The sequence below is a fragment of the Nematostella vectensis genome, chromosome 3, assembly GCF_932526225.1.
Source record: "Nematostella vectensis chromosome 3, jaNemVect1.1, whole genome shotgun sequence".
NCBI lineage: Eukaryota > Metazoa > Cnidaria > Anthozoa > Actiniaria > Edwardsiidae > Nematostella > Nematostella vectensis.
Window position 1 is genome coordinate 12,453,196 of NC_064036.1, and position 24,770 is coordinate 12,477,965.

General features: G+C 40.6%; 2 protein-coding genes across 7 annotated transcripts in view; both read right to left on the reverse strand.

Moving 5' to 3' along the window:
• Positions 1 to 24,770, reverse strand: part of LOC5520099 — a 53,845-nt gene that overhangs the window by 4,550 nt on the left and 24,525 nt on the right. Inside the window, exons 16-35 of one of the 6 annotated variants that reach the window (XM_048725128.1) lie at positions 24,398 to 24,763; positions 23,836 to 24,114; positions 23,086 to 23,394; positions 22,821 to 22,918; positions 22,532 to 22,730; positions 22,323 to 22,428; positions 21,961 to 22,210; positions 21,760 to 21,808; positions 21,569 to 21,689; positions 21,270 to 21,388; positions 20,775 to 20,935; positions 20,584 to 20,674; positions 20,431 to 20,501; positions 20,207 to 20,246; positions 20,039 to 20,136; positions 19,850 to 19,972; positions 19,290 to 19,453; positions 18,934 to 19,069; positions 18,504 to 18,642; positions 17,699 to 18,168 (exon numbers count right to left, since the gene is read on the reverse strand). In XM_048725128.1, coding sequence (XP_048581085.1) covers positions 18,541 to 18,642; positions 18,934 to 19,069; positions 19,290 to 19,453; positions 19,850 to 19,972; positions 20,039 to 20,136; positions 20,207 to 20,246; positions 20,431 to 20,501; positions 20,584 to 20,674; positions 20,775 to 20,935; positions 21,270 to 21,388; positions 21,569 to 21,689; positions 21,760 to 21,808; positions 21,961 to 22,210; positions 22,323 to 22,428; positions 22,532 to 22,730; positions 22,821 to 22,918; positions 23,086 to 23,394; positions 23,836 to 24,114; positions 24,398 to 24,763 — 2,882 coding nt within the window. In that variant the 3' untranslated portion in view covers positions 17,699 to 18,168; positions 18,504 to 18,540. Of the gene's footprint in view, positions 1 to 17,698; positions 18,222 to 18,503; positions 18,643 to 18,933; positions 19,070 to 19,289; positions 19,454 to 19,849; positions 19,973 to 20,038; positions 20,137 to 20,206; positions 20,247 to 20,430; positions 20,502 to 20,583; positions 20,675 to 20,774; positions 20,936 to 21,049; positions 21,389 to 21,568; positions 21,690 to 21,759; positions 21,809 to 21,960; positions 22,211 to 22,322; positions 22,429 to 22,531; positions 22,731 to 22,820; positions 22,919 to 23,085; positions 23,395 to 23,835; positions 24,115 to 24,397; positions 24,764 to 24,770 lie in introns of those variants that run through there. The other 5 variants (XM_048725127.1, XM_048725129.1, XM_048725130.1 and 2 more) reach the window with 5 other exon arrangements.
• LOC5499907 lies at positions 78 to 10,954 on the reverse strand. The gene is made up of 12 exons (XM_048725132.1): positions 10,818 to 10,954; positions 9,631 to 9,929; positions 9,056 to 9,203; positions 8,126 to 8,374; positions 7,598 to 7,774; positions 6,681 to 6,982; positions 6,450 to 6,585; positions 4,100 to 4,383; positions 2,008 to 2,149; positions 1,429 to 1,794; positions 866 to 1,144; positions 78 to 424 (listed from the first exon to the last, which is right to left on the reverse strand). The coding sequence occupies exons 1-12, from the start codon at positions 10,879 to 10,881 to the stop codon at positions 102 to 104; spliced, it is 2,769 nt and encodes a 922-aa protein (XP_048581089.1). The 5' UTR covers positions 10,882 to 10,954; the 3' UTR covers positions 78 to 101.

Sequence of the window (24,770 nt, forward strand, 5' to 3'; positions counted from 1 at the left end):
CAAGCAGCAAAAAGAATAAAATATTTTATTTTTACAAGCCTACCATTTTTTATACAATAAAAACACCCAAGGGTTTGAAAAAATTTTTTATTTGATGATTTTCAAATTCCCTTACCGGGTGTATTTAGACTCAACGGCCGTGTGAAGGGTCCAGGGCCCGCTATAGTGTAGCTACGGACGCTGATGTTGTAAACTGAGCACGGCAGCAGGTCCATCAGGATGTATGACGTAGATGACGTGTTTGCTGATGACACAGCATCAAGGGAACGACGACTTCGCGTTCTATTGGCTACTTTAACCCATGTGATTTCATAGACTACGATGATGCCATTACTTTGGTTGGGTGGGATTGGACTCCAGGTAATAGTGTGTGTTTTTCCATCGCTCTGGCTGACCGTTAGGCCTTCTGGGGATGAGCTTGGAGCTGTGCATTTCGAAAGAAGCCCATTAGATTAAACGTATTAAATTGTCAAAGAGCACATCAAAACTATTTAGCGTAGAAAATGTTCGTGCGTTTTACTTACACACGTCTATGTATGTATTTAGATTATTTGCTATGTGTAAGAGATAGCGACAAAACAGTGCAATGCGAGCTACATCGGGCATTGATAATTCTTTTAGCCTAACACGGTTGGGATAGACGCATGAGTCATTTCTTTAAAACGCTGATAGGCTACGTGTAGTTAACGTAAGTTAAATATCGCATTGCATCCCGATGCGCTAATTTTCTACGCGACCACAGTAGCGCGAGCAGACACTGTTAGCATCAGAGCTAATAGTACGAAGCTTGATCCCCGTTAATATCGCCACTCATTTTTTGTGGATATCTTCTATTAAAGCAAACCTAACAAAAGCGTTTCCACACCTTCCTGCTCCGTAACAATATGCGCATCCTCGCTCCATGGTCCTTCTGCTCTTGAACTGACGGCTTTTACTCTGAACCTGTAGCCCGTGTATGGCTTGAGACCCCTCACTGCCAACTGATTGCTAGAACTTGTGTATATCGTTCCGTTAGCGACCAGCTCTATCTTGTACGATGTCGTCATCAGCTCACCATCTTCCTTCACAGGGGAACTCCATGTTAAAGATATTGAACGAGATCTGACCTCGGTTGATTTGACTGCAAATGGTTTCCCAGGCAACTCTGAGAAACATTCAAAACTTCAATTAAGACAATTAAAATCTGGAATTTCTAGAACTTTGCTGTAAAGAAGTGGTGCTTCGAAGCTTTATTTTCAAATTTCAAATTCACCATATTCACAAACTAGTGAAAAGAAACTGATGATCTGATGACCCTCTTTTCCTCGCGATGCTTATTTGTGGTATTGATTAAATGGAAGTGGTTCATGCTTGACATCTCATTATCATTTATTCCATACGCATTCGCTTCGTTAAAAATAAACTAGCTTATCTTTATAAGGTATTTACTTAAGGTGGTAGTGACAAAGGCCTCTTTATAGTCAACAACACCCCCAGGAAGCGTGGGATACCAGGCAATGCATCTGTACGGAAATCGACTTTTACAAGACACTTCTCTACCAGAAGATGGGAGAGTGCAGTTAGATGCGTCAAATACAGCTTCTGCGCTTGTGAAGTTGTATCGAAATGAAGACATGGCGTGAGTGTTGTTTCTTCTGGCACCACCGGAGCGATGAGTAACGTCAGATTCAGTCAACGTCCATCGGAACGTGATTTCCATGCCATATCCACGTGCTAGGCATTGTAAATCCACGTGACCACTGGATGACGCAGGTAGGACGACGTCACTCATTGGTGCAACTTTAACTGCGATGTCTGAGGAAACAAGAATAACTAAATCCCTCATACATAACACGGTTTACATCCATCTGTAGGCCGTTAGAGGAACAACAAAATTCAGGAGGGAATTGTTAATATGATAAAAATGCTCGAGGATCCATTGTTAGAAATAGATTAAAAACCAAGACAGTGTAGAAGATGAAATCGTCTCGCAGCCCCAGTTTTATCATTTTGTATTCCTTAACTTACATCTGTTGCATCCATATAGCTCCATCCGCATACAGGTAGCTCCGTTGCTGGCAGTCGAAAGGACGCGAATGTAACGTGCGCCAACAGGTCTTGTAAACCAGTTCACCTTCACATTATCTCGGTCACTATTACCATCAAACTCCTGTGAATTGGCCAAAAGGCCGTTACATTGTATCATCACAAAAATAAAACCTTTAAAAGATGTTTATGTTTTTTTAGAACGATATTTCGGCAGGCCAATACCTGCCTTCTTCAGGTTATAAATGAGTTACAGTGGCATGTTACAGCTAGTATATGTACAAAGTTCATTGGTGATTAACTAACAAAAGATAAAAATAGTAATTGAGTAAGGAGTAACTTATGGAAGATGGTAAATAGGGTGGTGTGGATTACTAAACAGCTAAACGGTTTCTTCACGCCGGTTGAGGCTACCGGGTTCAAGAGTGCCAGCGTGAGCTATAAGTGTGGCTTCTTTTGCTTTGCGGATGGAGTCGCAGTTATTTCTTATTTTTTCAATAAGTATGAGCTCTATCCCTCTATGTCAGAAGCGGAATGGTTGGGTTTTAGGAAGTGTTCAGCGGCGTGGGTTGGTATGAATCGAGATTGGGATTCTACAGTTCTGCGGTGGTCATTAAAGCGTTCTTTTAATTTACGTTTAGTTTCCCCAATATAATGAAGGTTACAGCGGTTACATTTTATCATATAAATCACGTTTTTAGTATTGAAGGTTATGTGGTAGGTTATAGGTCGTGTTTCACCTGTTGGGAAAAATGTGTAGCTTGTCAGGCCATGGTTCTAATATAGGGGCAAGTTAGGCAGTTGTTGCCGCAACGGAAGGCCCCGGGAGGCTGGTTGGTGTTAGAGCGGTCGGAAGGTAGCTTGTTTTTAACGAGGATGTCGCGGAGGTTTAGGTGAGCGGCGAAAGGCGACAAGAGGGGGCTCAGTGAAAACCTTAGGCATCGCTAAGACGAGAGTAGGAGGTTGTAATTTCTTCGGATTATGTCGTTGATGTTAGGTAGTGTAGGGTTATAACTAGTGACAAAGGTGATGCGACGGGACATTTTTTTGGTTGTTATTATTAGGGCGTAGGGCGTCAATGCGGGAAATGTTAGCAGCGCGTAGGATTTGTCTCTTGAGAAAAGCGGGTTTATAGCCACGCTTGAGGAGGTAGTTGGTGAGTTCATTGCAGCGGTTATTATTAAAGCTTTCTTCTGTAGAACAAATGCGGCGATTAATGTAGATTATCTTAATAATCTACACCCCACCATTAAATTTACAAGCTCCCATTCATATAACAATATACCTTTTCTTGCCGTTAATGTCTCCCTTGTTAATAGTAAAATCGAAACTGACCTCTACTCCAAACCTCCAACACCTTTTTCATCTTGCCACCCTCATCACACCAAAAAGCCTATCCCCTATAGCCTCGCCCTCCGTATTCGCCGCATTTACCATCACCTATTTTCGCCCTATTTACCATCTTCCATAAGTTACTCCTTACTCAATTACTACTTTTATATTTTGTTAGCTAATCATCAATGAACTTTGTACATATACTAGCTGTAACATGCCACTGTAACTCATTTATAACCTGAAGAAGGCAGGTATTGGCCTGCCGAAATATCGTTTTAAAAAACATAAATCTGCGTTGTTGTCGACTTTTTCTTTTTAAGGTTTTATTAATTGTAGACGCAGACCACAAGGTCCGACGCACACCAGCAGATAGAGGCTGTCCGGTGGTTTCTTCCTACGTTTTTATCACAAAAATGGCATTTATCCAGAATGCAGTGGAGTAGCGGTAATAGGTTCCAATTCTTTTTCTAATACTATAATTGTTGAATGAAAGCCTGATTAATTCCAAGTGATTTGAAATAGTTGACCCTCGATCGGCCCATTTCAATCCTCGCTATTGAAAAACTACTTGCAAAGTGGTTCCTGACACCTAACTATTCGATACTTCAAAGACCTACCACAGTATAGGTGTTGAATTGTTATCCAGTTAAAACTGTTTCAACCACGGGCACATATCCTGTTCCAACACCTCTCCTAACAGATCCCAAATTAAACGTAAACACTTAGCTACGTAACTAACCGCAGATTGAGTCTCCATCCATAGCTTGTTATCATGGCTGTGAAGGACCTTGTATTTCGTCACCCAGTTATCTCTAGTGTGGTCACCCTGTGTCGCTATCCCCGTGACCGTCTTCCTCGTACCCAAGTCCACTTGCAGGTACCCGGATGATGACGTCACGCCGCACCAGGACGAGGCTCCGTACAAGCGCCCTTGACTGGCAGGGTGGCTGGCCTCGGATGAATTGGAGGATATCTGACCATCGGGAATCGTGTTGTTTTCTAATCCAAATGGTGCTGTACATGCTAAGTGTGAACAAAAGTTTGGTTAGTATACATTCGTAGTACATAAATTAAACTTACGCTGGCAAATGTGCTGAAACATGTGCTAACAAGTGCTTTTTAAAAGAAGTTAGGAAGTGTTCATTAAATACACCGAGGGGGGGGGGGGGGGGGGGGGGGGGAGGGAAGATATTTAGGGGGGCTCCGAAAATGTTTCACCACCATAAGGGGGATCCGGAAAAAAAGTCTTTTAAAGGGGGGCTTTGAAATTTTTAGGAGTCGTACTGTTCAGCTTTAATATTTTACTGATATGGTCTAGTTTGCTGCACAAACAAATACAGATTAAATATTTAGCCAAATTCACAATTTATTTAATACTTTTCTCATTATAAACCATACGTTAAATACTTTCAGCTTTCAGTATATGTATTTCCCAATACATTTTATTATTAGTTAACAGGAACAAATGGAAACAAACTTCTAAAAAGTGGTGGAGCCTGCTAATCCACAAAACGACATACATACAGTATTTTATACGTTGGACATTATCCCTTTTTATACAGAAAAACAAAAACAAATATATAGAAATGTATACTCCTTCAAAGGAGTCCTTATGGAAGAACCATTTGACTTTTGATGGGGGGGTGATTTAAAAAAAAACCCTTCACCATTATACACAGGGCCGAAACCAAAAGTTGTGAATAAGAGATGTCAGACTCTGAAATAATGATGGACCTGACTGGATCGTCAACTCCGGCAAGGAGTGCAACTTCGCAGTATTCAATTCTCGTTTGAAAGGGGGAGGGGGAGGGACTCTGAAAATTTTGGGGTTCTGAAAGGAAGGGGGGGCGTCTTAAGTAAAAATCTTCCCCACCCCCCCCCCCCCCCCCCCTCGGTGTATTTTATAAACAATCCCTTATTTAGATAGTCGTTCTAGATTCCTGCTGAAGCGTAAAAAAACAAAGGTCGAAAAGGTTTGACCACCAGATAGTTTTTGCAAGCAATAAATTTTAATTAAAAGCAGCATGTGTCTTTTAATCAAAATTAATTAATGAAAATTAATGTTTTCTGCTCGATGCTGGGAAAATTTGGATTGAAGATTATTTGGCACATGCAAAGATTCTCTCAGAATAAAAAATACCTTTGTTTTACTCAGCAGTACGTTGCGGTCAAACGCTTGAACCTCTTTCATCGTGGGTCTCACGTGGCAATGATTGTTTTAATCACTGAATATGTAAAAGTGTTTATAATCACTAAAGGTTACTTATTCCACGTTTCGGCAACGCTGCCGGATAATTCTATGACGATTAAACACGAACTGGCGCTATAAGACGGACCCTGTCCTTTGTCATTTGACCTCGTTTAGTCGCACCTCCGAAAAGAGAGCAAATAAAAGAAACAATAGAGTTCAAGAATACTCGATAACACGTCATTGAAGTAAATAGATCTCAAGAACTCTCACGAATGCCGAGTGATTCTATAACAGTGATCTGTGGTTTATAGTTCGTGATATTTAAAGTCACCAAATCCGCGAAATGTTGTCAATGATGGTATAGTGGAACCTCTACTGAGCATAAACCTATTTAGCGGACACCTTAATTCAGTAAATCGTACCTCCATTAAGAGGACGCGGACATATTAACGGTCCCGTCTTTAACAATCTCTGTATTTTTTTACCTCTATTCAGCGGACACAATGCTTACTCCTTATTACGAGACTTTCTTATAACAATGCCATGGAAACCCCAAACGACATAACCTTTAACGATATACATTTCATAGGGTTTGCACCGTCGCAGTCTACTGACTTCTTCACTGTGTACTTCCTCATTGTTTTGTTTCAGTTTATATGCGCCAAATAACTGTAGCCTTGTACCAGAAATGACCATCGCGCATCGGGAAGTAATACGCGAAAAACGTGTAGCTGTTTTTTTCATTCTAAGGTGGTAATGGTCAAAATAAAATGTGTTTAAATTCGAATTTGATCGAAAAAAAGTCGACCTTTCATTAAGCGGACACCTCTTTATAACGGACACTTTTCACGGTCCCGAGGGTGTCCATTATAAAGAGGTTCCACTGTAATTAACCCACCTACTCTGACGCCATACACCTCCATCCTTAGGGCGAACAATGGGTGACCTGACCGCCATCGAGGCCTAACTCGAATAAACATCGCAGACATTGACTGGGGGTTCTTTATAATGGTGTTTTGATCCCTGTTGCCTGTCTGCAAATACACGTGGCAGCAAATGGTCCAGAAAATGTTTAAGAGGACAAAATGCAGATACTGGCTATCATCTATTGACATATTACAATCATTACATTGTCACTGTTTTCGATTGTCCAACTCCTCCCGTCCAGTGAGTAATCTATCATGTACACTGTGCTTCTGTCGCCATCAACTGGACTCCCTTGAGTCCCCACAGCACACACGTGATACTTCGCGCCGAGGTTCATCATAATCCAAGGGTTTCCGTCAGTACTCAAAGACACAGGCTTCCACGCGCTCGCACCCAGTAGTCTACCACTACTCGCGGGAAATCCCGACTGACTGGAGCTCGCGGTCAGCTTAGCGTCGGAGATCACGTGACTGTCAGATATGCCAATGGCCTGTCCTCCGCACACTTTAGAAATAATGCAGACAATCAAACATATCAATGGATGGGAGATGATAATTATGAAATAATTCTTATTAGCTTAGTATTAAAAAACTGCTTTGAAGAGATGCAAGAACTAAGGATGCAATTAACCCCTTTTGTGTATTTTTCCTATAATTCAAACCCAGAAAATTTCTGCGTTAAGTTTATTTTGAGTTTCTCTTGGCTGAAAACAACGCAAAAATAAAACTGTTTGATAAAATATCAAATAAACGCGAAAATCAAAGCGCGTAAAATAAAAGAGATATAATGAAGGTCGGGTCAAAAATGTCCGTTAAAAATATGACAATTGTTTACTAAAATGACGTCTAAGAGAATAGTGGGGCTTATTTACACGGACTTGAAATGATTCTAGGATCCGAATCGTTCCCCAAAGATTCCCAAACTGATCCCGGGACCCGAAAACGATTCCTAGGAGGTTCTGAAGGATTCTTTTCGGGGATCGTTTCGGGTTCTGGGATTAGTTGGGCAAATTTTGTGGATCGTTTCGGGTTCCGTATAGGTCTAATAAGATATTATAGTAAGATGTAAGAATATTACACTCCAGATGAACCGCAACACATAAAATGCTTTGATACTCACTTGAGTTATCAGTATAAACCTCCACCTCGCAAAGTGTCAGTGCGTCAAATGCCGTTATTAACACGATCCTGATATATCTCCCGCTCATCCTCGGGTTACACTCGATGGATATCATGTCATAAGGTAAGACTGCATGCCTGTCGCCACACTTTGGATTCAACCCATTTGACTGATCACCTGATAGTAGAAAGTGGCTTTAGTAGTATGTCAATGAAAGAGGTAAACAACATTTGCAGTCATTTTACAGGCTTGTTAATATCTCTAGAGAGATAAGGGCATTGCCCGCACCAACATACTAGCATACTAGAACCCATGGCGGTAGCTAGATTGGCAGATTTTCAAACTTGAATCCTAAGATGTTTGTGGAGAATTGGGGAGGAGCGGTTGCCGCTGTACCTTCAGGAGCGCACATGCATATCAAGGTCGCTCCTGATGTCAGTGTATTTTGGGGGCAAGTAATCTAATTGGCATTATTTATTTACTTAAGGTAATACTCAGAGCATTTTAAAAATGCTTAGTAGAACGCACCGATAAGAAGCTCGAAAGTGTTGCTCCAAAGGCGTTCAGCTCCCCAGTCACCCCTGGCGACTATGAGTACTTCAGCGATGGACTTGGTTGTTCCGAGGTCCACTTGCCACCAGGGCGCGGCTTCACCATCTGTATGTGTACATGATCCTCCAGCCCAAGCAGAGTTACGGTCGCCATCCACAGCACGTGATGGGACGCCAAAATGTGCCATACTTGACTGTATTGTTGGCTTGCCCAATGCGATATTTTCTACGATAAAATAGCGACATGTCAGTTTAAAGCTGGCGTGTGTCTCATGCTGTTTAAAGAATTACCACGAGGAAAAGTAATGTTTATTTAATTGGTGTAGCTACCTATGCCATATGCAAATACAATGTTGTGCTACAAACTTCTCATATCTAAAAAGCATAAAGTAATATATTCGAAATAAAATAGAATTATTAGTATAATGGTAATTGACACATAATTGAAAATTACGCTTTCAACTGAACTCCCTCCTTTTTACTTTGTGTTACTCTGTTTGAGTAAGCATTGTCATATATGCATAAATCATCGGACCATTCAAGAACCGACTATTTGGTAGGGTAAAAAAAAGTTCTAAAAATCACTTATAAGCATGAGTCTTCTATTACAAATGCTGAATACGTTTAGTGACCATCGTTTATATTGGCTTATATGGGCCAATAACTGTAATCGTTTTCGTTCAAAAAAACGGACGGGGCAAGAATGCAGGGGAATCATTTAAAAGGCAAATAGATTTTACCAAAATACAACAGACCATATGAGCAACACTGGCGAGCTGAAAAAGGCCTACGGAACTCCAGGAAGGCCTGATCCAAATATTCATAGGTACGTCTCTGCCCCCTTCCCCTCCCTATCATATATAAAATGCTCGGTCCCATCTGAGAGACTGGGTACGAATGTGCTCACCTGTAATGGTCTTGACTCCGTACATTTCTCCTCTCATGCACGCTTTGCCTTGGAATGTTGTCGGATGAATACGCACATATCGGGCGACCAGCTCTTTGTACAAGACCTGATGGACGACTCCATCCCGATCTTGGTTGGCAAATAACACCTGGGACATTAGAACACAGCGTTAGAAGGTAGATTTTCTCTCTTTTCCCTCAATTATTCGTGGAAGTGATTGCACGCATTGCGTTATTTGATCTTTTATAACAGACAGAGTCTCATGTTCACAACTCCGTTTAGCAGTAGAGCACGTAAAAGCAACCACATTTATCTCACGAAAATTTATCTCTCCTGGATTTTTTCTGGGTGAGCTGTAATGCCTAACACTGTTTCAAATCGAAAAAACGCATTTGAATAAGGAAATTGAACAAATAAGGTAAAGGACGAATAACGAACTGCGGATAAGGAATCAAAATCACAATGGTCACTTGCTAGCACACCTATTCCTGTTCATTAGCGGACGCTCGCCAGGCCGATACTTAACTCAACTCAAGTATTGTGATACACTCAACTCAAATATTGTGATACATTACCTGATTTCCAGCAAGATCTTCATAAAAGCTATATGTTGTTCCATCTGTTGAATACGTGAACTTGAAACTGATAACCCATTGGTCCTGGGGATGGTTCCCCTGAGTGGCCACGCCACATACGATGTGGGGGGTACCGAGGTCGATCTGCAGGAAGTCATCGCTGCTGCTCTTACACCACGAGTCACCGACTGTGTAACCAAGCCTCGCTTGGTCTCCCACTATCACTCCTGCTTTATCTGTTATTTTATTGTTTGCAATAGCGCCACTTTCCATTCCCAAGGGCGAGGTGTCGCAAGTTCCTGCATCATTAATCAGCATATCAGCAATGTGTCTGGCATGATCCCTGATTTATCAAAACTTTTTATGCCATTAATAGTCATTATAAAGTCTAATATCATTAAAAGTCATAAATGATCAATGGCTTTTACATTTTCCATGATATAGGAGAACATAAAAGCAGTCAAAGTTACTAATATGGTACACACGCAGATAAAATAGTAACATCAAGGAATCTTTACTCGCTGAGAACGAAAAAGTCAGCACTATAGCCAAAGATGTAGTGACAGTAAACAGCCTGTTGATTTGCTTATTATTCCAATATTTTTGTTGTTATTGTTTTCTCTAGATTATCTAAAGGCCTTATTTCTTTGTAGATATGACGACAATAAATGTAAAAGGGCAATAAGAATAACTAGCAATTTGAAATGAATGAAACGAACCTAGTTTTTTCCAGATATTTTGTTTTTTTTTATAAATAAATATTTTTTTTAAGTTTTTTTATTTCTTAAAGTCGACCTTCGCAAGTCTTTATACGCATATGAATTTTATGTCGTACGTAATATCAATATATTTCCTAAGAGGAGTTTAAGACACCAAAATACATGAATCGGGTTCACAGCTGGAAGTTTGATCGAAGACTGCAATTAAGATACATATGTAGTAAATTTTGTTAATTGTACGATAAACACAAAATAATGTTATCATTTATTCACACGCCAAGAAACAAACTTGACAGTTCCCCTGACAGGCAGTGATAGCAGATAAAGCGCGTTAATAATTAACTATTTACACAGTGTACGCAGTACGTATGTCTAAGTCAAATACTCATAATTAATAATTACCTATTAATGATTAACTATTTACACAGTGTACACAGTACGTATGTCTCAGTCAAATACTCATCCTACCTGTTATAGATTGAGCGGAGAGTAAGACAAGAAGAACCCGGAAATATGTGGACGTAGACGCCATGACGAGAAAAAAAATATGTTAATAAGCGAAAGCAATATAGCAGAAGACCAATTGTGACGCATGATAAGTCATCACACAAGAAGACGTGTTGTACCGTGACGAGTCAAGAGGCACTATGCACTTGTCACGCGTCCGCACTTTGTACAGCATTTTATTCGAATAAAGTGGAAGTGTGGGGCGTGGGCCCCGCAGAAACAAGTAACAAGACTGGGGAAATATTTTGCCACAACCCTCCCCCCCATCCTCCTCCCTCTCCGATCCCATCCAACTGTCATTATACCTTCCGAAACGTAGCATTAACGATACCGTAGACCCAAATGGCTTCATTTCGGGTGAAAACTCCGCCAGACATTCAAGAAAAACAGAATTCAAATGAGTGTAGCGTTATTCTCGAAGGCTTCAATAATCTCAAATTGCTCTTCGTCTGTCTTTCTGTCAAGCTGCCTCTAATGTTTACACAACTTCAAACCCCGATATCTTGCAATCAAATTTCACCCCATCTTACTCTAAATATGTGAATTGAAGGTACACTTCTAACCGCCCGATTCCTGCGCAACTTGGCAAGCGTCTAGTATAGACATTGTTCTGTCACACCGTGCCGCGGATAATCAATAGCTTTTTTTGCTATGGACTTAATTAGCGCGTTGTAGCCAAAGAAGCGAAATTATTCCACGCCTAACTTTGACCCTTGATTATTAATCAACGAGGCTGTGTAACGTCAAATGTAGAAACGGTTTGTCAGTTCAGTACATGACAAAAGATATAAAGCAGATCCCGGGAGGTTACGCGCTTTTGGTGTGTTTAAATAATTTGCATGTTTAAAAGTGGTCGATTTAGCACTTTGGACCAAGCAAAAGCACTCGAAATTAAACGCGTATAAAAAATGATTATTTTAGGAGGAAAGTACAATCATTAAGCTTTAAATTGATATATACTCTGTTGGCATTTGCTTTAATCCGACGCGAGCGCGAGCGATTTTGCCGGGACGATCGGGGTAATTACCGCTTGGCCCAGAAGTGTGAAATAAGCACAGTCGATTTAAATATTCGTCTCCATGCCTCTGTGTCCGTTCGCTCCGCCAACATTTCCATAAGAGTGCAGTAACTGGTAGTCCGAATGCCTGCTCGTCAGTGGGTTTTGCCTCTCCCTACCACTCTCTGGACCAATTCTGCAAGCTCAGAATCAGAAACAACGTCTGGCTCCCTGTAGTGTTCCTCTTTTCTTTTTGTAACAAACTCGAACCAGGTGCCCGGGCTTGCTACAATAACCACAAATGGTATCCTTGTGTTTACAAGCATCTGCCAAATGCTTGTCAGAGCCACACCTGAAGCATAAAGTAGACTTCTTGCCTGTATCAGATCCAACAGGCTTCTTTTTTACAAAGCGAACTTCCTGTTCGAGGAGACGAGGCTTGTCAACTAGGTGTCGTGATTCCTTTTCGGCCAGTTCGTCTGCTTGAGCTACCTTCAACACTTTGTCGAATGTTCTATCTTCAGAAAGAAGTTTTTTCCGTGTAGCTTGGCTCCTCACGCCCCCCACAAATTGGTCTCTTAGGGCTCTGGATAAGTAGGCGCCAAAATTACAATGTACTGCGAGACGTTTTAGTTTGTTTGCATATTCAGTCACTGTTCCGGTTTCCATTTGTGCTGTGTGGTGGAATCTGTACGTTTCGGCCACCTCCAGGACCTTCGGTTTGTAAAAACCGCTTAAAATGGTCGTCAGTTCATGGAATGTCTTGTCCGCTGGTAAATCTGGTAAGCACAGGTCTTTTAACGTACTGTATGTTGTTTTTCCGATGAGTGAGATCGCAACTGCCACCTTTTTCTTGTCAGCCGCTAGTTGTTCGGCTTCTGTTGCTCCTGCTGCTAACTGTCCAATATTATTTGCTACGAAGAACGAGTTCAAACGCTCGCTATAATCTGCAAAATCATCAGCATCGAAAGGCTCCAAAGCACCAATAGTCCTTTGCACACCTTCCATTTTCCCTCGTCGCCAATTGTAGTGTATTGGGAAGTCAGGTTGAAAATAATAATCCAATAAAAGAGACAGTATGTAACACTGTTAAACTTTAACTCTGGAACGTAAACATGGCCGAACTCAAAAGCACATGCTCGCCATCTCCTAACTGCGCATGAGCAGTCGGAGGGGCTACTGCGCATGACAATAGCAATCTGAAAATATAACACTCTCCCTACCCCTCTCTGGACCAATGTCATCTATAGCCTCTTATTCACGCGGTGCACGTGCTTCACCACGCCCAGCAGGGTAAGTGAGGGTGGTACGGTCTCAACAAAAATGAGAGAATTTAAAAACGATTCACGAGAAATTCGTCTTCCAGATGCGATCAAATGAAAGAAAGAAAGTCAAAGGGTTGGAAGGGATGAGTAAGGTTACAATCTGGACCTCTAATCAAGACCCCAGATCCAGTTTGATTCTTGTTCTAGTGTTCATGCATTGTTTAATAGGATAAAATATGATGAAGAATAGACTCCTCTTGAACAAAAGTGAAAGGTTGAAACGCACTGCAAAACAGAGTCAATGGCAAATACCCTCTTACACCGCAAAATGTAATGTGTCAAAATAACGCAAATAGTAAAAATAACGCAAGATATAAGTTTAAACAAAAATTACAATAACTGCTTAACACGGAATTCAATAAATTTTCAACGCAAAATGGGATAGAATATCTTTACGTTATTAAATTTCGCGTTAAATATACATTTTGCGACGTAACAAACCATTCGCAAATGGCGAATGGCAGTTACGACCAAAAGTGCTAATTATTTGTAAGAACAAAGGCCATAAATAAGCCCCAGCGATGCCAGAACCATACATTAATGCCCATTAATGGATAATCGTACGATTTATACATATTTCTTTTCTGCATTTTGAAGAAATATTCTGATATCGGTGGTTCCTTTCGGCCGTATGAACTGCCATTTTTAATTTTTTCATTCACAACCTGCACTGACAACGATTTATGAATTAGGTGTATCAAGAGAGCATAAGATAAGAGAGGGACTCTTTGGTATTACCCACGCGGCATGGCGACCCCCATCCTGGCTATTTTTAGTAACCACCATCCCACTATTGGGCGTGAGCATTTTTATACTCATCCTACACCCCCGCGCTTTGTATTTGCATCTTGTTGTTTACCTATGTTTCACTAACTTGAAACCGAGGTGAACACCTCGACACCTCGACCGAAGAGAACACTTCGACTATTTGCAATAATAGAATCGAACATTTCCATCTACCATCAAGGAAACAGACAGACAGAAGCGGTTTACTTAGGGAATGTAGTATTTTGAGACTTTGAGATTTCGAAAAAGTGTGAAAAAAATGCGAACTAGAAGAGACTTCAAATTCAAGAGCGAAAAACCTCGTGCTTCCAACACTGCTTCCGTTTTAACTTGCTGCTTCTCCGTAGTTTATCGCGTTCATTGACTTTCTAGGTTAAACGAAATCTGTAAGTTAGATTTAAAAGAACTGCTGATGTTTATTTTTGTGAATATCCCATGGATTAAGAAGGAATCTTAGGGGCCGTCCACACTAACACGGATTCGTTTGAATCCGTATACTTTTTTATACGTTTAGGCCTTCCGTCCACACTAACACGGGTTTGTTTGGATCCGTATACTTTTTTATACGTTTAGGCCTTCCGTCCACACTAACACGCGCGCTGAATCCAGCGAATCAGGATACTTTTGAAAACGCTGTCGAAAGTAAATCAAAATGAATCCGTATACTTTGATCCGTAGTGTGGAGGGTCGAATGCGTAACAAAATGAAAACGATGGCGTTATATCGCAGACGCGCCTGCTGCTTTGAGCATGCGCATATCATAAAAATGATGTCAACCCGTACCTTATGTTAAGACTTTTGTTTTCTTTTTTGGCGTGTCTTATCATTCCTATCAAGTCGGCAAATCAACAACACCCAACCCGCGGGGGAGTAGGACAACATAAGAAGCAAAGTCACGCGCAGTGGTGGTTACAAAAAATAGCATAAGGATGGGAATCGACATGGTGCACGGGTAATACCAAAGCGTCCCTATCTTATCTCTCTTATGCTCTCTTGGTTGAATATTTATCTCACAGAAAGTTAGTTATAAAGTCACCAAAACAATTGATATGAGTTTGATATGAATACGTTTTTACAAAATGGAAGCAGCAATGGAGGTATCGTGGAGCATAAGTGTCGGGATGTTGATGAAGAAAAAGGGAGACTTGAAGCACACCGCTTGGGGGGTGGTACCGGTTTATTCCTCACAAAACTCGCGTTGTACAAGGCGTAACTAGCTCACAACGTAAGAGGAAGATAACTTGGAATAAAACGTTTCCCTTTTTTAAATGCTCTACACGGAGCGGCTTGTCCTTTTTGCGATCCTGCAAATATTGTTTTTTCTTTCATAACGCGTATTTTTAAACTTATTTTGCTTGAACTGGACCACTAAGGCAAACTTTGTCCGTCTCGCAATTTTATAGTTTTGGTAGATTTGATTACTTTTATCAATCTTTGGGCTTAAAATGGTGAAGAGTTTTCTTTTGGTTATAATAATTATCAATAATTATCTTTGGCATCGGGAGTTCACACGCAATGAATCTTTCTTCCTTCTTTCTGTGATCTGAAACATTACCGTCCGGCTATTTCTTAGACTAATGAATGCGTCATGAACTGTTTGATTGGTGTTTTAGGTCTAGTAAGGGCGAAATACGAGAATTAATCGATTCAACAGTCTGTTAGGTGCTGGACAGTCAGCTTGCCTCCTATTATTCTTGCAAATAGCTCCAGGTTTTTCTATCCTGCTAGCAGAGCTTTCTTCCTGTTTGTTTCTATCAGTTTTCTTATCCGTGTCGCGACTCTGTTCGTTAGCGTTTTCGTGTATTTGAAAAGGCTCTGCATCCTCGGAAACCCAGTGGTACTTTCCTCTAACATTTCACTCGCGAGAAAAATAACCCCTGGGGAACAGTAGGGAATGAACTTGGCAAAAAAATCTAGGCCTTTGATGAGCTTTGATTGGTCGACCTCCCGGGGTCCCTACATCATTTCAGCGGTAAAAAAAAACGCATCTAGAGTGTCTTCGTTGAAGCCAGAAAAGTTTTTGGTCCTAAAGGAGGGGTTTTACAAACGACAGAATGTTTTTGCTCAACTACCTACATGGTTTGGAAAGAGTCTGATTTTTTAAGCCATGCCGAAAATGTGCGACATTTTGCATTTTGAAAGCAAAAGGACAAGTTCAGCAGGGAACCCGATGGTTCTTGTAACTTGTCCTCTCAAGTCGATAATCCGAGACCAGTTCGTGGCCAATCTGAACTCAATCGGGATACGTACCGCCGATATTTCTAACCCGAAGGACACCGATATTCTAGTCAAGGGAAAAGCGAGGATCGTACTCGGTAGTTCCGAGTCATTCGGCAGTGAAGCGGTGAAGCTTTTACTTGGCACCGAAGGCTTACAGAGAGAATGTCGTAGATCCTTTGCTTGCGAAATGTGTAAGCAAAGTAAATAAAGTCCGTAAAACCATCTTATACATTGATCCAGTAATCGAGGAGAGTTGTTCATCAAGCAAATGCGATCCGTATAGCCTACAGCAAAATCCCGGGGGGTTCTTCAAGGTTAGGGATGCTCTTCGGAAATTCGAAATATACCTCTAAAAAATACCTGCATGACCAAAAATTGCTACCCTAAAAAATACCTCAGGAGCCTTAAAAATACCCAGAGAGAAAAGAGAAAAGCCTTTTTTTATCTCGGATATACCTTAAAAAATACCTTAAAAAGGCCCGATTTTGACCCCCTTTTTCCCAAGTTCGTTTCTCACTGTTTCCTATAGGGGTTATTTTTCTCACGAGTGAAACGTTAGAGGAAAATACCCCTGTGTTTCCGAGGATGAAGGCTCTGCCGACAGCCGCTATCGCAATCTCGTTCCCAGAGCCCACGTACCTTTGTGCCAGCGACAAGGTACAAGGCTCTGGGATAGTCAATTCCCGGGGCGATTCTTATTTGCTCTCGAGCTTGCTTCAGTGAGCATGCGCAAATAAAACGAAAGTGAATAGTACAATGGAAAAGCTTTGACGACGCTTGTCACTCATTATGTCTTTGAAAATAAAATACCATAGAAAACTCCCACAAACAAGCGTATATATTTAGAACCAAATTTTATAATTGCTGCTACAACTTTAGTACTATACAATAATCATGTGCAGCTTTTTGGGTCTTACGAATAAATACAAAAAGCCCAAATTGTCGTGTTCGTAAACCAGAAGAATAAATACAAACAAAAAGCTCGTAATCGACTCTCTGCCAAATTTTCGTCTTTCATAAGACTACTACTTCTTCTTCTTCTTCATCATCTTCCCCATGAAGTCTTATTTAAGACAAAAAATTGGCAAAGTCGATTACCAGTTTTTTTGTGTATTGTTTTTGGGTCTCAATATAGCAAACATAGAGGAGCCTTGTGGAGAACGGGAAATGAACAGGGTGACTTTTGCAGGAGCATGTGCTTGGACTGGCCACTTGTGACACGGGCTCAAAACAACACGCCATTGTTTTTCGTAATTCGTTGAATCACTGAAGCATTTCTGTATACATTCAAAATCTTGCTCTCAACATTATTATTATTTTTCAAATAGTTTTATTTCTCCACGAATTTCACACCGATTGCAACCAAATTTACCGGGAAATGTCAAGAGATGCAAATAAACTACGTGAGAATGTTTTGAGCATATATATGACACAGTATATGATGATCAAATTGTTTAAATCTGTAATATGGCCATTTCAAAGAACATAGAATCTGGACAAGAAAGAGACAAATATTTAATAGATGAAAGTTTATTGAAAAAAGCTACTTCAAGTTGTAATAATGTTATAGAAAAGAAACTGTTGTAGTGGGCTAAAAATTATAATATTTCAATGAATAAAAACACCTTTGGCCTTTTCGTGCCAAATTTGCTGTTCAAATAAGAACCACCCTCGAATAAGTGCCTCCCCCGAATTATAAGCGCCCCGTCTGAGAGTCGAAAAATTTAATAACTTATTCGAGTTAATTCGGTATATATACTTATATGCAGAATTATAGCAACATGCAAAATAACTTTCAAAGATATTCAATTTTATAATTCAAAAATAACCACCAGACAATAGCATTATCGTTTTGAGCAGCCTGTTTGCTTACTGATGTAAAACAGAACGAGGTTTTAATTTATAAGGTTCCAAACAACGATTCAATAATGTTGGTAGAATCCAGACAATCGAAGGTGACGTCACAGCAGATCTTGTACTGCTCCTGTGGAGACGAATGGATGAGACATCCAGCAGCCTTTGGGGTAATGGGCGAGTCTAAAACAAAGGACCTCGCTAAAAATTGGCGTAGGGTAGCCCATTAACGCAACTTTTTATTGCATAAGGAGTGAACACAAATAGCTACAAGTGTATTTCAGGGCAAATAGCAGAGGTGGGGTACTGGGAGCACTTGGAGCTTCCCGCCCGTAATGTTTTCAAAAACTAATTAAAGGAAATGACCGCAAGGGACAAGGCTGTGCTTTCTCCGAAAAATTCTTATTGTTTTTGTATCTTAACAAATATCACAATTTTAGGCCAGCGCCAGTTAAAGGACCTTACCTCATATTCCGCATAGTCTGACACCCTCTTTTCCAGGTTAAATTGACGATTCCTGGCCATGTAAATGCGGTCGTTTGATTCGTGTGTTTTCGGCAATTAAGCCTTCTAGAATTGTCTGATGGATAAACACGTACTGATCCTATAGAATGACAAAGAGTGAAAACAGAGAGCAAAGCTTAGTCGTCGTCTTTTCGCAATATCTGTATACTTAAAATACGTAAATTTTATTTCATTTTATTTGTTTGCCACATATATTTGCATAATATTACATACAATTGAAAAATCGTGGGTGGCAAGAAGTCCCCTTGAATCCATCAGGCTTTTATGGGTAGGGGAGGTCCCAATTTAACATGCATATAAAAGAATGAGATATTGTCACGAGTGGTCGATTACTATATCGCTAATCTTATTCCCTAGTGTATAGTATAACCTTTGTTTGAATTATATACGGTATGTCTCCTTCGATTGCATACACGTAGTTGTAGATGTCCACAACCTTCTTTTCCTTCGCCTGACGAAGCATCGCGTCGATCACAAGAAATATGCCGGTTCTGCCAACTCCGGCACTGCAGCAAATTGAGTTGAATATTAGATGTAGCACTGCTTTGTCTGGAGTCAGCAGCAACAGCAAAAACACATTAACAAAGAACTGACCATGACATTGAATGGCACTATAGCTTTTACAAGTTACAAGTTAAAGTTACAAGTAGATGATATGGACAGCACGCAACACAATTATCACTAACAACAACCGCCACCACGTAAAAAAATGAGGAACTTGCTGACCTGCAGTGTATGATCCAGGGCCTGGACTCTGGAACATGCGGAGACCGGTTGATGATGTTCTTCCTGAATCTCAATAAAGCAGCTGTTTGTTGGGGAACCCCTCTGTGCGGCCAGCTCTTGAACTGATACTGGTGAATGAGCCGTACCTCTTTCAACGTCCCTTGCTATAATTATATGCCACAATAAGGAAGTTGCAGAGTTTTCAATATAAAAATTTAAAATAACACACACGACATTGTTACGCAACTCAGAGCCGTAAACTTCAACCCAGACCGTGCATTGATCATTGATATACCTTTTTAACACTTTGAATAACAAGGCAAACTGCAATGTATTTCTTGGACAGGTTACGTTGAACCCTTTAATTTTAAACGTCCGCTGGATGCTACGTCGTAACTGTTTGGTTTTTGATACCTGTAAAATATCGTGCTTTCAGGTCAAGCCACAGTTCTCCATTTCACTTTTCAGAAATCATTACTGCAGTTATTTCGTTTTTATCTTAATTCATTACGCTTTTGCAAACGAATATTTTATCTCTCTCTTTATTATCACCAGCTTACCTTTGATAGTAACAAACTCCGGACAGTGTAATCAGAAAACTCTTCCTTCTTCTTAAGTGAGACAGTAAGTACCCCATAAGCGGCTGGTTCATCTGTACTCGGCCAATACTGATGACACTTTAACTGAGTAATGGAGTGTCCAGCGTTACAATATATTCTCGCGTTCTGTCTCCAATTTCCCTATCTTACCTCATTCCCCTCGATCAGCCCCGTGAGCATGACGATGACTGGACACCTCTCTTGCCACACCATCTGCCAGAAGTCGTTACATGAAGACTCCAGAGGACCTGGAAAATGGTAAGTATAAAAAAGCAGATTTTGCCAATTACTAGAGAATGCGAGGATTAACGGCCTTACCCTGTGCAGCTATGTACGTTTTGGGAGTTCCATCAAAGCCCTGAAAAAAAAAAAAACGAACGAGCTTGACAATCAGGTCCGTACCCTTAACATATGTACACCTATTTCAAATAAGGTTGGATTCTCGAGTGCAACCTCTTCTGAAATAGGTGTATAATACGAAATTACATGCCGTTCCACTGATATACGGTTGCTTATTCGCTGTCGTATTTATACTTACATACCTTGATGTAAGTTGCGTTGATATAATCACAGCCACTACCTGCTCCACGAAGCATGACCCTGGAGTGGTCATCTGATTACGGAAGTATATGAGTTAATGCAACACCGACATCAAGATGCCCTAATCAGTATATAACTAAATAATCAACGCTTACAGGCCTGAATGTTCCCATAGCGATTTTTAGCTCTGTTATGCGACAGTTTTGCTACATGTGATGTGAACGACCGCCCAGCATTCGTGATTTTCTGAGGAAAAAAATAATTTGAAATACTTATTCAAATATTTAATTATAAAATATTTTAGTATCGTTGATGGAAATGTTATTCTTTTTTGTGGTGTCCTTACGTTAAACTGAACATTGAGACACGTGTAGCTTATCCGACTGACTCGCTCCATGTACTCAGGAAACTGCACCACAGGAATCAGTCCCGGCGCGCTGTCGTCGACTGGCTCACTGTAGATAATGCAATCAGCCTGAAAGGTACTTTTGGATTGACTGTTCACATCTAGTGAGTAAAACAAAAGATGCCGTGTCTCGACTAAAGTACGTACTCATATGTGCTTGCAAACTCGACTTATTGGATTAAAGACAACCATTTGTAAAACAAACAACTAGAATGGCTAATGGGCGGGTAGGCTATTTGTGATGAATGATTTATTGACAATGGGCTGATTCGTATATGATGAACTGAACGATGGGTTATAAACTTATTCATGACGAATGACTTTCGGTTGGCTGACGCCTCTATTATTTGGACAACACTTATTGTGTAGGTCCACTTAATGTGGACAAATCCATCAAAGACAACAGCAGTTCCCATACTAAAACATATATCAAACCTGTTCCTTGGTTGTGGAAGATGTTCACATGACCATCTATCGTCAAGTCCGATAGACCAATATCAAGCTGATCCCGCGATTTGCATGTGCTGTTATTGTTACTGTTAAGAGTTTTTCTGCTAATGGAAAGTTTATTTATTAGTTTTTTGGCATGCTGCAACTTTTCTCAGATCACATGATGTTGGTAAATGTGATCACAGGGACAACGTCCTCGACAACGATAATGATTGCAATGATGATGATGTTTATTCTTAATGAGAAGATATTGATGATCTCATGATGCCCGCGGTGGTACTTACCTTTTAATAAAAAAGATGACAGCCACGATGATAAGAATAACGATAAAGAGAGGAACCAGCACATATGCAGCGACTTCACCTCCTACCCCACTCGTCTTGTTTGCTTGCGATTTTGCAGAAACTACAAGATACCAAACAAGGTGTTAAAATGCCATTGAGGGTTTTGGACAAGTAAATGGATAACCCATTACCTTTGGTAGTAACGGTAGCAATCAAGGCCTTTTCACCATTGTACAGTTTCTGTTATAAGATTTCATATTGGATTAGCGAAATGTAGGAAAAGTGAATAATCTAAACAAGTAAAGTAAATTGACCCTCTTCAGAGTCTAATTCTTAGACAAAAAATCTATCTAAAAATAGCTTTTATTATTAGCACTATACCCTAGCTGTACCTTGTCTGTTTTTGTCACTGCTCTTTGGAAGACTTCGTAAGTCTTTCCCTCTTTCAGCTGATTGTTAGGAAGGCCACCATAGAGCTTTCCGTCACCAAGAGTTAACGCAAAACCTGATGCACCAACTGCTGCGAAATCAATCTGAGCAGAAATGTACAGGTCGGGAGACTCTTCCTGATTCTTATCCAGTTCAGAGAAACTTGCAACAGGTTTCCCATTCGTCCTATCCGACACAATAACCTGATAGAAACTGAACACACAATGTTGCGCTTCAGCATTAACGTGTTGTTTAGTGCTCATGTGCTCCTGTTCTTGGTTTGTCAAAGCATAGCAACCTAAAACCTAATGATGTATAGACGTACCTGATAGGTCCATTGGTCTGCTCTGCCGGCCACAAGGTGATGTTTGCTTTTCCTGACGAAGCCCCATATATTTTGAATTCCTGTAATACCTTTGGGGATTTAGGATCTTAAAAGTTAAAGGAAAATCATTTAATTATGGTTGCCTCCTTATGTTGTCCCACCTTTTATTGCTCTGAAAGCTCCGTTTTCCCAAAACAGTCAAAACTCACTTTTTATTTCCGTATCTACAATTGCTGTGTTGCTGAACTCTCCGTCGCCACACAAAGTCAGTGCTCTTATTTTGAACTCGTAGCGTGTGCCCGGCACGAGCCCCGAGATCTCTCTGGTGGTAGCAGTTCTGCTCACTTGCTCTTCGGTCTCTTGGTGCTTGAAAGAGCGCTCATAAGACTTGGAACCCGAGTAGAAAATCTATCGTAAAAACTTGACTGTGATTTACAATAACATCTGTTTTATCGACAACTAATATAGTGAGTCATAAATAAATACAATATCTTTTACCTTGTAGCTTAAAATGTCATCGAGATCCGGTTTCTTCCAGCTTAGATTAACCTTATCATCTTCTTGGACCGCCGTGACATCTTTTACAGCTGCCCGACCTAAAACAAAACGATACAAAATGGCTACCAAATGCTTTAGAATAAAAATGTAGACAAGCAGAAAAAAGAATAAAATTTATTTTACAAGCCTACCATTTTTTATACAATAAAAACACTCAAGGGTTTGAATTTTGTTTTTCTATTTGATGATTTTCAAATTCCCTTACCGGGTGTATTTAGACTCAATGGCCGTGTGAAGGGTCCAGGGCCCGCTATAGTGTAGCTACGGACGCTGATGTTGTAAACTGAGCACGGCAGCAGGTCCATCAGGCTGTATGACGTAGATGACGTGTTTGCTGATGACACAGCATCAAGGGAACGACGACTTCGCGTTCTATTGGCTACTTTAACCCACGTGATTTCATAGACTACGATGATGCCATTACTTTGGTTGGGTGGGATTGGACTCCAGGTAATAGTGTGTGTTTTACCATCGCTCTGGCCGACCGTTAGGCCTTCTGGGGATGAGCTTGGAGCTGTGCATTTCGAAAGAAGCCCATTAGATTAAACGTATTAAATTGTCAAAGAGCACATCAAAACTATTTAGCGTAGAAAATGTTCGTGCGTTTTACTTACACACGTCTATGTATGTATTTAGATTATTTGCTATGAGTAAGAGATAGCAACAAAACAGTGCAATGCGAGCTACATCGGGCATTAATAATTCTTTTAGCCTAACATGGTTGGGATAGACGCATGAGTTATATCTTTAAAACGCTGATAGGCTACGTGTAGTTAACGTAAGTTAAATATCGCATTGCATCCCGATGCGCTAATTTTCTACGCGACCACAGTAGCGCGAGCAGACACTGTTAGCATCAGAGCTAATAGTACGGAGCTTGATTTCCGTTAATATCGCCACTCATTTTTTGTAGATATCTTCTATTAAAGCAAACCTAACAAAAGCGTTTCCACACCTTCCTGCTCCGTAACAATATGCGCATCCTCGCTCCATGGTCCTTCTGCTCTTGAACTGACGGCTTTTACTCTGAACCTGTAGCCCGTGTATGGCTTGAGACCCCTCACTGCCAACTGATTGCTAGAACTTGTGTATATCGTTCCGTTAGCGACCAGCTCTATCTTGTACGATGTCGTCATCAGCTCACCATCTTCCTTCACAGGGGAACTCCATGTTAAAGATATTGATCGAGATGTGACTTTGGTTGAATTGACGGCAAATGGTTTCCCAGGCAACTCTGAGAAACATTCAAAACTTCAATTAAGACAATTAAAATCTGGAATTTCTAGAACTTTGGTGTAAAGAAGTGGTGCTTCGGAGCTTTATTTTCAAATTTCAAATTCACCATATTCACCAACTAGTGAAAAGAAACTGATGATCTGATGACCCCCTTTCCTCGCGATGCTTATTTGTGGTATTGATTAAATGGAAGTGGTTCATGCTTGACATCTCATTATCATTTATTCTATAGGCATTCGCTTCGTTAAAAATAAACTAGCTTATCTTTATAAGGTACTTACTTAAGGTGGTAGTGACAAAGGCCTCCTTATAGTCAACAACACCCCCAGGAAGCGTGGGATACCAGGCGATGCATCTGTACGGAAATCGACTTTTACAAGACACGTCTCTACCAGAAGATGGGAGAGTGCAGATAGATGCGTCAAATACAGCTTCTGCGCTTGTGAAGTTGTATCGAAATGAAGACATGGCGTGAGTGTTGTTTCTTCTGACCCCACCGGAGAGATGAGTAACGTCAGATTCAGTCAACGTCCATCGGAACGTGATTTCCATGCCATATCCACGTGCTAGGCATTGTAAATCCACGTGACCACTGGATGACGCAGGTAGAATGACGTCACTCATTGGTGCAACTTTAACTGCGACGTCTAAGGA